Source organism: Aplysia californica, unplaced genomic scaffold (genome assembly GCF_000002075.1).
Source record: "Aplysia californica isolate F4 #8 unplaced genomic scaffold, AplCal3.0 scaffold00620, whole genome shotgun sequence".
In the NCBI taxonomy this organism is placed as follows: Eukaryota; Metazoa; Mollusca; class Gastropoda; order Aplysiida; family Aplysiidae; genus Aplysia; species Aplysia californica.
This window is the reverse complement of record NW_004797890.1, coordinates 1-11,635: the sequence shown is the minus strand read 5'-3', so window position 1 is coordinate 11,635 and position 11,635 is coordinate 1. Positions and strand designations below refer to the sequence as shown.

The 11,635-nt window shown below is 39.7% G+C and overlaps 1 protein-coding gene across 1 annotated transcript in view; it reads left to right on the top strand.

The window, feature by feature from the left end:
• LOC101854281 overlaps positions 1 to 4,781 on the top strand; it is a gene marked incomplete in the record, with an annotated part of 193,120 nt that extends 188,339 nt beyond the window's left edge. The window contains 1 exon segment of the mRNA XM_035972233.1: positions 2,160 to 4,781. Within this exon segment, the coding sequence (XP_035828126.1) occupies positions 2,160 to 4,650 (2,491 nt within the window).
• Positions 4,782 to 11,635: the final 6,854 nt, after the last annotated feature.

Genomic DNA, 11,635 nt, shown 5'->3' with positions numbered 1-11,635 from the left:
TCTCTCTCTCCCTCTCTCTCTCTCTCTCTCTCTCTCTCTCTCTCTCTCTCTCTCTCTTTCTTTCTTTCTCCCTCTCTTTCTCCCTCTACCCCCCTCTCTCTCACTGTAGGTTTGTTTCAGTAGGCGCTTTACGGCAGTTGCAAAACAATTAGGTTTTAAAAGTGCTGAAGATTAGAGGTGTTACAAGGAAGTCACAAGAACAAAAAAGAAGCAGGAGAGATAAGGATGATGGATCTTTGATATAGGAGAGAAAGAGCAAACCCCACCAGAGCACATGCCAATCACACACTCACTGCATATGAGACATTCATTATATAAAAGTATTAATTGAAGCACCTGTTCCACCAAGGTTCCCTTCTACTCTCCGCAACCATCTCCCATTCGGTTCGCAATTGCATAGCAGCTAACCTCCATATCTGGAGGCCTGTCCCCTATCCGCCACCAGGGGATTCAATACTAAATCTTTAGTGCTTCTCAAGTGCTGGGGGCTCGGCCTTCCATACCTGTGAGAGGGTGGTTGGTGATTGATACGGTTTGGTTTGCTCCTTCTTTCCAATCAAACTTATGTGGTCCTTATTTCTCCTCCTTCTTTTTTGTCTGTATGCTACTCTTTAGTAACTCTTCTAATCTTAGGCACTTATAAAAAGAATACGTATCAAGGTTGTAAGCACCGTAAACTTGTAACAGAAACTAGCGAAATATAGATGAACGTCATGCGAGAATCTGTAGCATGACAGACCCAGTTGGGGAGCAGCAGTCACAGCGGGCAGCAAGTCACTATTAGAAAATGCTGGAAACAATAAGACAGGTACCCACAAGCTACACACATCAACTAGTGGAGATGTTCAAAATGTGGCAAACATATCTCTGACAGAATTGGTCTCATTGGCAATAGCAGAATCCACACGTCATCTTAATCTTAATTCTTCTTTTTCGCTAGAGAAATTCTCCTCTGCGGATGCATTGGTCATGGTAAGACATTGACGAAAGCACTATTATTATTATTGTGTGCATTATAGTTCATTTCGTTTTGTTGCGGTGAGCCCCTCTTTCAGATTCTTTTTTTCTTTCCTTCTCTCTGTTGTGTTGTTTTGTTTGTCTCTTTTTCCCCTGCACTGAATGGCCGTCATCGTGCAGATGTATCTGTCTTTGTTTAATAAAAGAAAGAAGAAAATAAAATCGTATACCCTAAATGTCTAAAAGGAAATGCGATGAGAGAGCCTCCTTCTCCCTCATGATGATTACACAATACCATTGAGTTAACCATTCCATTTCGTTATGCCAGAAAATAGATGTGATTTGTTCTTTTAATCAAGCAAAGTCTGTAACGTGCAAATAATATAATATAGACGAAAAACATCAAGTTGCAAAGACTCTCTGGGTGTTATTTCGGAGCCGGAATAAATGGCTTATCCTCAAAAGGCATTATTCTCGGTTGGAAATCAAAGGCGGAAGAATGCATGTCGGTGGCTTCCAAATAAATATTTTTGTTGGTATTGTCCAAGAGGAACGAACCCCTTTGAACAAATAAATAAATATGAGGATTTTCCGCTGCAAGGCCCCAAAACAAACTCCTAAAATAAATGCGCCTAATCCGTTCCTCAAAATCGGCGCGTGTGGTGTATGGATTAGGAACAAAGATTGTACATAACAAGATAGTTCACTCCTCTCTTTGAGCTTATTTAAAAAAGTGTGCTCAAAATTTTGATGGCGCCCTCTTTGAAAAAGTGCGGACTTTGCGATCAGAGTAACCCTATTTGTGTGAAATAAAATAAAAGTGAAACTAACAAACTGCTGTGCCATTCCTTTTCTTCTGGAGAAACGAAAGAGAGCTTTAAAACAGAGACTGCAGTGCCATCTGAACCAATGTACGGACTTCCACGGACACTTGTTTGGCTTAGGGAACTATCTTGTTATGTACGATCTTTGTTAGAAAATATGTCATCGAAAGCAAGAGACCGGAGTTCGATTCCCGAGTGGGGAGACATTTTATCGAGTATCTCGGTCTTTTTGCTAGGAGGTTGTATCCATTTCAGCCCAGGTTATCCCAAACAGATAAGCACGAAGCCCACCTACAAAGTGATCTAAAATATGGTATCGATGTGGGTGTTAAACATAATATCTATAATAAACATAATATTTTCCCCCTCGCTCCTCAGGTGCAACTCTATATCAGACGGCGGTGAGGGCGTGACCTTTGACGTGTCCGAGAACGAGGACATCTTGATGGACATGGCGTTCACCTCCGGCGGGTTGCTCAGGCCGTCCAACTCGATCAGCAAACGTCACTCAGTAGAGAATTCTAGACCGGCGGTACGAACCTTCCAGAAGCTCACACGGAGTTTCAGTATAGGAGGCGCTAGCGGAAGTTGGAACAAGAAGAAAGGGCGTGACGTCTGCAGCGGCGCGTCCAAACTTCCGTCGTCTGTTTCTGACTCGAACTGGTTGACCAATCATCGAATGATATGTGAATTCGAGATGGACGGATACAGGACTTCCGGTGGTGACGTTTGGGGGACAAGGAGGAAGAGGACAAGTGACCGAAAGGAGAAACAGGATGGTGGCCTTAAGAACGAGTGTGGGAGTTCAGATAATCACCAGAGACCAAATAAAAGGTATTCCGATGATTTGACTTACTTGCAAAAGGAAACGGTTTTTAATTTTCCAATGTCGGCAACAAATCGGGGGAATACGGCATCCATTCCTATGTTGGACAAGATCACTCAGACCAGTGGAGAGTCAGGGCCAGAGAAACTCGCCCAAAATGGTCTTGAAAGAGTTCGTAAAACTACGCATTGCCACTCTGCGCAATCCATAACTGCCGGTGAGAAAGGAAACAGGAGGGGTGAAATGAATAGTCTCAGAAACATGGATGGGGATACGTTTTCTTTTAATAGTCAGAGTAATTCTCGTGGAGACTCGTGTGCAGAAAAAGGCCATACTGAAAATAAAACGCTCAATACAGTAGACGTTGCGGAGTATGGGGGTGGATACGGTAAAATTGGCGTGGCGAATGAAAAGGGTGTGTCCAAAGAGCACAGCTTTGTGAATAACAGGGGCGTAGTGGAGACTCGAAAGAGCAGCGGGGATAACACTGTGGCGGATTTATACAACGCTAATGACGGTAGCGAGACGTCTCAGGCAAAAAGTCCCACAGGCTTCAACTCTAAAGTCGGCAGACTCTTTGCTGTGCATCGCTTACAAGTCATCACAGTCGATGACGACAGCAGTGCGAGCAATAATGAAAATGACGACGATGACGAAAATGTTCATAACAGTGAAACAATGAACACAGAAGCATCCTGTTTATTGCGAAACAGCAGCAGTAGCGACAACACTCTGAACGGGAAGGATTCAGAGGGGGACTTGTTGTGTCCGTTTGAGAAGTCTCTCAACTGTCCTCACCGACCCCAAGTCCCCTCAGGGGGGAAATCAAACGATACGGTGAGAAAAGAAAATGTGCCGAACGGAGATGGCAATGTGTGTGCGCATTTTGTTCCCGCATTCGAGCGGATGTCAGTATTTGAGAGGCCTTCAAGCGACTCAGAGCTACTCAACGAAGTTCCACCTCCGTTCTTTCATCATCATCACAAACGGTCTTTAGTGCTCCCCCATCATGACGCTGATGTACACACTCCTCTTCTTGCTACTGAAGAATCGGCGGACTCAGCTTCACATCATCATCACCATCATCACCGAGACATTGTTCCTCAACATTTCCAGCCCCGCCTCCGCAGCATCAGCACCTCTGAACGACCCGCCTTCAACAACACAGTAGGAGATAACTCCGCCCTTCACCTATGCGGTGATTGGATTGAGCCAGGACACCGCTCTGGTGACTCCTCCCCCGAACAGCTAAACCCCGCCCCTCCTCACTCCACGTGCCTCAATCCCTTTTTCGTCCACTACGACCCCAGAACGAGCGCTTCTTCGGACAGTGTGTTCTTGCATGACGATCCCCGAGAAGACAACGACTCTCTCCCCTCAGCTACATCTCCTCTACTACCGTCAACACATCGCTCACAATTTTCTTCCACTTTAGACAAGCCAGTCACGTGTCGCTCCAGCTCCTCGCGAGCAATTCCATCACAAGCTGCCCCACCCATCTCTCCTCCAGAGAGAACTTCATACAGGCACGGTCTGCTTGCCAGCTTGCTACAATCCTCCCCTCCTTCATCATCATCATCGCCGCCTCTTTGCTGCTCACCCCCATCATCTCCACAAAAGAAACTTTTGCCACAACCGTCTTCGCCGTCATCATCATTATCGTCAACGTCATCATCCAAGCTCAGTTACTTTCAGTCACGAGAGAACGCCACAAAAATGAGGCAAGTCCATCCTTCTGAGGGCACGGTGTCCTCTCTGCCTCTGTCTTACATGATGCCACCTTCAACAAAAGTAGGCTCGCTCGATTCTCTATTCGTTGAGGAAGAAGGGGCGAGTCCATCTTTACCTTCAGGGGCTATCACAATTTTGAAAGGAACTTCAACTATCAGTAACGCACATTACGGCAAGCCTTCAAAAACGAACAAAAGTAACGCTGAGAGTGAAAAAAAGAAAAGGATTAAAAAACTACAGGACGACTTGATACGAATACAGAGAGAACTTGAAGATCTGACACAGCCTGAGACAGACGTCTCAGAAGTATGAGAATCTCAGAGTCAGTTTGAGAAGCAAATGTTCAAAAAAGATTAAAATGACGAGTAGAAATGGTAGAAAGATTTCAGCCGGACAGGGAGAAAAAGCAAAAGAGATATTTTCTGATGTGTAACTCCATTGGATTTTGCTTTTGTTTTTTATTTTGTTTTGTGTTTTTTGTTTTGTTCTTTTGTCTTTTATTAGTTTTAAGGTTGTTGTTTTTTGTGGTTTTGTTGTTAACACGTTGTTGTATTTCGTTTGTTGGGTTTTTTATTGGTGGGACTTGCTTACAAAGTACGGAAAGGGTTTTATGCTTTTGGCAGAGCTGCGAAGAACATTATGGTCACTGTTGTACGTTTACAATGTGCATTGTCGGACCCAGCATAAAAGTCCAAAATCATTCTGAAATTATCAGCATCACAAGCATCAATATTATTACAGATTCCAATTATTTTCTTCTTCCACCTCGGTCCCCATTTAGAAATCAAATAACTGATTTGAAGAATGATAACTGGAATTTTGCACGTTTTATTTATTTTTTTGTGGTCAGTATCTTTGACATACCATAAATGTGTACTATGAAGCCATACTGGCGTCTAGCGAAGCAGTTATGGGCTTAGTTGCGCGCAGGAGACGTGGGTTTGATTCCTGTAGGGAGCAAATTTAACCTTATCCGTACGCCTTGGGGTCATTTTGTACCCCCGGGGTTGTATTCTTCACATTTTAGAACACTTCTTCTTCGAAGATCTTTTTGAAACCTTCAGTATTTCTCAAAAAAATCATTTTGACAGACTGCTATGCAAAGCGTGGGGATCGGATTAATAAGTAAATTTCCTATTTGGAAAATGTTGGCACAGAGGTCCCCACGTCATATGGATACGATAGTAAAACACGATGTACGGATAGGATTAAAGTATCGCGTCTTCCTGCTGTATCCCTTTCAGCCTGGGTAGGATCTGACAAGCAGCCACCTCCTTAATTATCTGAACAGTGTCCATGAGGGAGTAAAACCTCACAGCTGTTAAGTAAGAAGTAAAAGGGTTTGTGTAGTTTTTGTTTTTGTAGGGTTTTTTTGTTTTGTTTGTTTGTTTGTTTTGTTTGGATTTTTGTTGTTGTTATTGTTTGTTTCTTGTTGTTGGTTGTTTTTTTCTTGTTGGGATTTTTTTTGGGGGGAGGGGGGTACCTTTGTTTAGCCAACATCTTGGAGCATTCAGGCAGCTAAACAACACAAACCCAGTAATCAATAGCGTTATGGTAATAAGCAAAACAGGAATTGATGCTTCGCCAAAATGAAACCAAAAGAAAAGCCCACAAGCTGTGCCCATCTACAAGTGGAAAGGAAGCTTTTCAAAATGCTCAAAACGTGGCAAACGCTTCTCTGCCACAATTATATTATTATTATTGGTCTCATTGGTAATAACAGAAGCCACAAATCATCTTAATACTTTCTTCTTCTTTTCTCTTACCGAATTATTCTCAGCAGTTACACTGGTCATCATCATACACTGACGGATGGACTATTGTTATTATTATCATTATTATTATTATTATTATTATCATCATCATCATCATCATTAGTAATATTGTTATTATTTTTATCATCATCAGCATTATCTATTATCTATTTCTTCTTCTGATGATGATGATGCTTCCTATGCAAAGAAAGATAAAGAGTTTCAGCCAGTATGACACAGCTGATGGAAAATGCCTGTTGCGCTACGTACTAGGGGGAAAAACCGAGAGAGAAAAAATCCAAGTCAGAAAGGAACAATTGCCGCCCTTCTTTTCCCTTCCAGTTATCCTGTCATAAAATTCTCTCTCTCTCTCTCTCTCTCTCTCTCTCTCTCTCTCTCTCTCTCTCTCTCTCTCTCTCTCTCTCTCTCTCTTTTGTTTTCTTTTGTTTTCTTTTGTTCATTTTGTTTGAGACAAACTTGAAAATGAACATAACTACTTGTTCAGTTTCTCTTATTCTCTTCCTAGAAATCCTTACTTGCAGACTGTTATACACTCTGAAAACTTTTTAAAAAATCTTTTTCTGCACGTCTTTCATTCAATTTTTTTTTTCATCAACGCCTCTGCTAAAATGCTTGGGAAAGATCCTACTAGAATTAAAATCTTTGCACTTTCAAGTCAGGTTTTCAATCTGCAGCATCGTGCCACAATGATCAATCAATCGCCCAAATCAATTTCTGGGGGTTTCCAGATGAAGACATATTATAATTTGAATAAAGACATCTAAGGTTATCTAACATCGTGGTTTCACTTTGTGTAGTTATTTCCTTTTTAGTTTATAAATTATAAAACACCAAGAGCCTATTATAGGTGAAGGCTCTGCTTTGGGCATTCTCCTTTACTTTAATTATCTCAAAACTTCAAAAAGAAAAAAAAACAACAACGGTAAGTCATTTGTGGAATAACGCTGGCGATATTTGACTTCTTCGCTTGCCTTGAATTTGGAATGAAATGTCAGATGCCAATGGATTTTCTATAAAATGCTCTATAATTTTATAATCTCCGATTTACCAACAAGAGGACTTGGCATAAAAAGAACTCTGTTGAAATTATTTTCTCACATCTGAACTTTCTGCATCCTGTGCTCATTCTAGAAAAGAGGATGATAACTTAAAGTATGATCTCAATTTTGAAGGCCAATCTGACATATTTGCAAGTCCCTGAGACATAATTACACCTTAAAGCAAATTCCAATGTATAACATAACCTGCTTGTTAAATATCCTAAGTGTAATGTCAGTTTTCTTTTATTCAGTCCACGCTGGAATGAGGTAATAACTTGGAACTGATAGGACTTCAGAGAGAGAGAGAGAGAGAGAGAGAGGGAGAGAGAGGGAGAGAGAGAGAGAGAGGAGAGAGAGAGAGAGAGAAAGAGAGAGAAAGAAAGAGAGAGAGAGAGAGAGAGAAAAAAAAAAAGAGAGAGAGAGAGAGAGAGAGAGAGAGAGAGAGAGAGTCAAACGGTCAGGGGCGATGTCAATCTACAGAATAGTTTAAATAAGATATAGTGCAGCCTCTCTGTTACGACATTGCCGGGGCCAGGACAAAAAAGTCGATCTAGATAGTTGTCGTTATACAGAAGTAGCCAAAAATTACTAATGATATATAAGGGAAAAAAATCGGGACCTGGGCACCATGTCGCTAAGCAGAGGATGTCGTTATATCGAAGGTCATTATAGAGAGGCTGCACTGTACTGATTTGATTATCATGTATTTGCCAGGTGAGCAGGAAAATACCTTTCATGAAACATACTTAAATTATTGCTTTGTCATTGAATAAAATGTATTTTTTATTCCTCTCACATTTTTGCGACTTTAGTTACTTCTTTATTCTGTAGAACATCAACACATAACTATTTCTTTACGTTCATACGTATTGTGCTTGTGGGTTATTGGTGGATGCACTGGTGTGGTTTGCCTCTTCTTTCCTATCTAACATCCATCAATCATCCTTATCTCTGTTCCTTCATTTGTCTATGTTACTCTCAAGTAACAACTCTAATCTTTAGCACTTATGTGACCTATTTGTGTTGCAAGTGCAGTAAACTCTGAAACAAAACCGAACTCATTGTGTTTTAGTGTCCAACTCATCATAATACAATATCCGTGAATATTGTAGATAAACACTCCTTCGGGAGAGAGGAGGGGTAAATTTGGATGCAAGTTGAAAAGAACTGTATGTCACAGTACTTTTCCTTGGCTTATCTAGATTTTTTTTCTTAACACAACAAAAGACAACAGAAGTTTCTACTGTGTCCTCCTACCCATGCATTTGGGAATAATATTCAGCTGATACATCTAACCTAATCAGATATAAATTGAAATACAAGAATTAACAGTTGCATATCCTAGATAGCAAGTGATAACTGAATTGTGCCATAAATCATATCAACCACTCCGCTGTCAACTTTCTCCAGATCTGTTACTCGGTACACTCTTTGTTTCCATTTCAGGTCACTTATAGATGCAAGTTTGAGAGGTCAACCTTTACCCCCCCCCCCCTCCCGGGTCGGTGCTACTGACTGAAGTGTCTTTAGGCCATTGCCATTAACATCTGGAGTTCTTATGCATAGTAAAATTGTAATTGTAAATGGGCTGATTCATCAATGTGTCATGCTCATAACTGTGCCTGAACTGCAACAGGGAACTGCTGCTTTTTCTTTCTTAATCAATATTATCATCATTTTTCCTCTACTTCTTCTGTATGTTTGTCATACTCTTGTGACCCGCTATTTCCAGGGTTCCTTGATAGTCGAAGTAGACTTTGTGTTGTTGAAGCTAGCGAGGTGAGCAGAGTAAGTCTGATTCCCTGTAAGGACTTCTCTGTTGACATCCATCCCTTGGCGCTCATATGACTTTATACAGTTCCGAGCGCCGTAAAACATCTACTAAAACTAAAAAACAAGAGGTTAACCTAGAGGTCACGAACATCGGGAAAACATAGCTGATAAGGACCCATAAATTCTTTGCCATATCGACAGGCCAAAGGGCTTGAACTCAGATGGCTGCTGGATCAGAAATGTAAAAGCAAAGTAAAGTAAGGTTAACATTTCAAAGAAAAAAATAAATTTCATTCTTGTTGTCATTTTTAAAATTAATATCTATTATAATTATAATGTTATTTAAAAAAACGTGAAATTATCACTTTCCCTAAACATGCATGCAATGAGTAAAATACATAAACAGCTAATGTAAAAGCAACCTGGTCACAAGTGTAGAAGTGAACAACAACCATCTCTTTCTCACAAGCCTTGAGAGAGAATTACATAGTAGATGTATAGACAATGATTCCCATATATATATAGTATGAATAAAGGAGATGGACCTGCTTGATGAATTTTACAGTGGTCGACTGGCTAGGGAAAAAGTCCAGAACTTTTCACATTCTCGTGGAAACGTGTTCGGGGACTCAAAATTTACGGATTATATTATATACATTACAATCATATATGTATGTATATATGTATAATTTATATCTATATATCAGCATGGTGAAATCGGAAACTCATCAAAGAAATCATAATTTCTCTACCCATTGGGCAATTTTTATCAATATTTTTTGGGGGGCTCAACACCTTTTATGCCAATTCAAAAACATTTCTGTTTGGATCTTACTGGAAAACCTTGATCTAAGGCACCCTCACAAAAAAAAAGAAAATTTGAAGTTTCCAAGGACACATTCTTGTTAATTTTACTTCTTACGCCAGGCAACCCCACCTTCAGTAATTGTCAATATCTTGACTTCTATTCAAAACGGGTATTTTTTTCGTAAAAAGTAAAACAAATGAACAAGCTCTACCAATAGATACTAATAACTCCATATGTCTCAAAATTGACAAGCGTCCAATTCCACCATGTCCTGACACATATTACCTAATGCGTCTTGTATCTAAGAACATTTTTACATAAATAGCATTTATGACTTGCAAAAAGAGGTTATAATATAAATAAAAGTATCAGCAAGAATATATCACTTTTAAAAAATCCTGACAGTTCAGAAATCCGGATTTCAAGATTTTTCTGGAAAATGAACACCTCAATGTAACACGAAAGAGGAAAAGGAACCAGGATTTTTTTTTTTTAAGGAAACTATCATAAGACAGGCAGTGTATGTTTTTACAACATACATTAACCAGAGAAAAACATTTGTAAAATAGCCGTTTTACTATCGGAGTGAATTTTCATTGAAATTCAAGACAATTAGGTTATAACATTCTCCGCGGACAAGTAAATAAGTTTCAATACATTCAATTGTACTGTCACAGGCTATCCAGCTAACAGTTAACATGCAACTTATCAGAAGCAGTCTCCCCCCCCCCCCTGCATTCACAGGCATCAAACAATTTCATCCATTCTCCATGTAAAACTTGTCACCAAAAACTTGTTGAAGAATAACAGTAAACCACAAACTTCAAGGGGCCAGAGCATTATTGTTCGTGTTACGCAAATTTTGTTTTAAGGAAAGTTGCACTGCAGAGAATTAACAGATGGAATTTTTTTTTAAACAGATTAGAATCCTTTTGTGGTAACAGGAATTTCATGTACAACTCCTTCAGGTAAAAACAAAGTACATTTTGTACTTTATTTGACCCCATGGGAACTGGAGGAGCACCTGCACACACCATGATGTAGAACTAGATCAAAAACTGAAAACTCATATCATCAGCCTGTTGTTCAGTATAGGTAGAAAGCCTGAAATTTTCAAATTTGTTTTATGGCATATTCTTAATCTGTGGTATTAGGTGCATTGGCTCGTGAAAAAAAATTGTTAAAATTGAAACCCTAAATGCTGAAAAAAGCAGGATAAGATCCAGAACATAAGTATAATTCTTAAAAGAACATTTTTCTTTCCTGAAAAGTTTTACTCTCTCGGCTTTAAAAATTGGAAGAGTCTGCTGAAGATCCCTGGCTTCCCCAAAAGACAATAAGAAACAACTTCATGCACACAATACTGGCTGTGGGGGAACGTTAACTCTATCATAAAAACTGACCAGAAACCAAAAAAAATAACAAACAAAAGCAGGCACAGAGGTAGTATGAACAAAATGTACAGATAAATCAAGTCAAAATGCTTGTGTTAATTACATGATTCCATAACAGTGTAGCCTATGATGTAAGTTTCTCAAAATGAAAGAATGTATAGTGCATTGCTGTAAATGAAGAAGCCAATCTCACATATCTCACATCACATCATTGACACAATGTTCAAATAAAAGGCGAGTCAACTTTTTCTATTTATGCTTTTTTATTTTTAATATAAGGGCTTTAGCTCGAAATTTATGAAAGTTAAGGGGGGGGGGCCTACACCTGGAGGCTATCTCGCTTATTACTGGACCGAATTTTACCAACTTTCACACATATAACAAGCATAGTAAGGAGTCTTAAAATCCGCAATCAAATTTGAGAAAAAAGTTTCGTTTCCATGGATACACCGCCATATTGGATTTTATTGACATGTCTTACGTAATGAATACCTCACTTATCGCTCA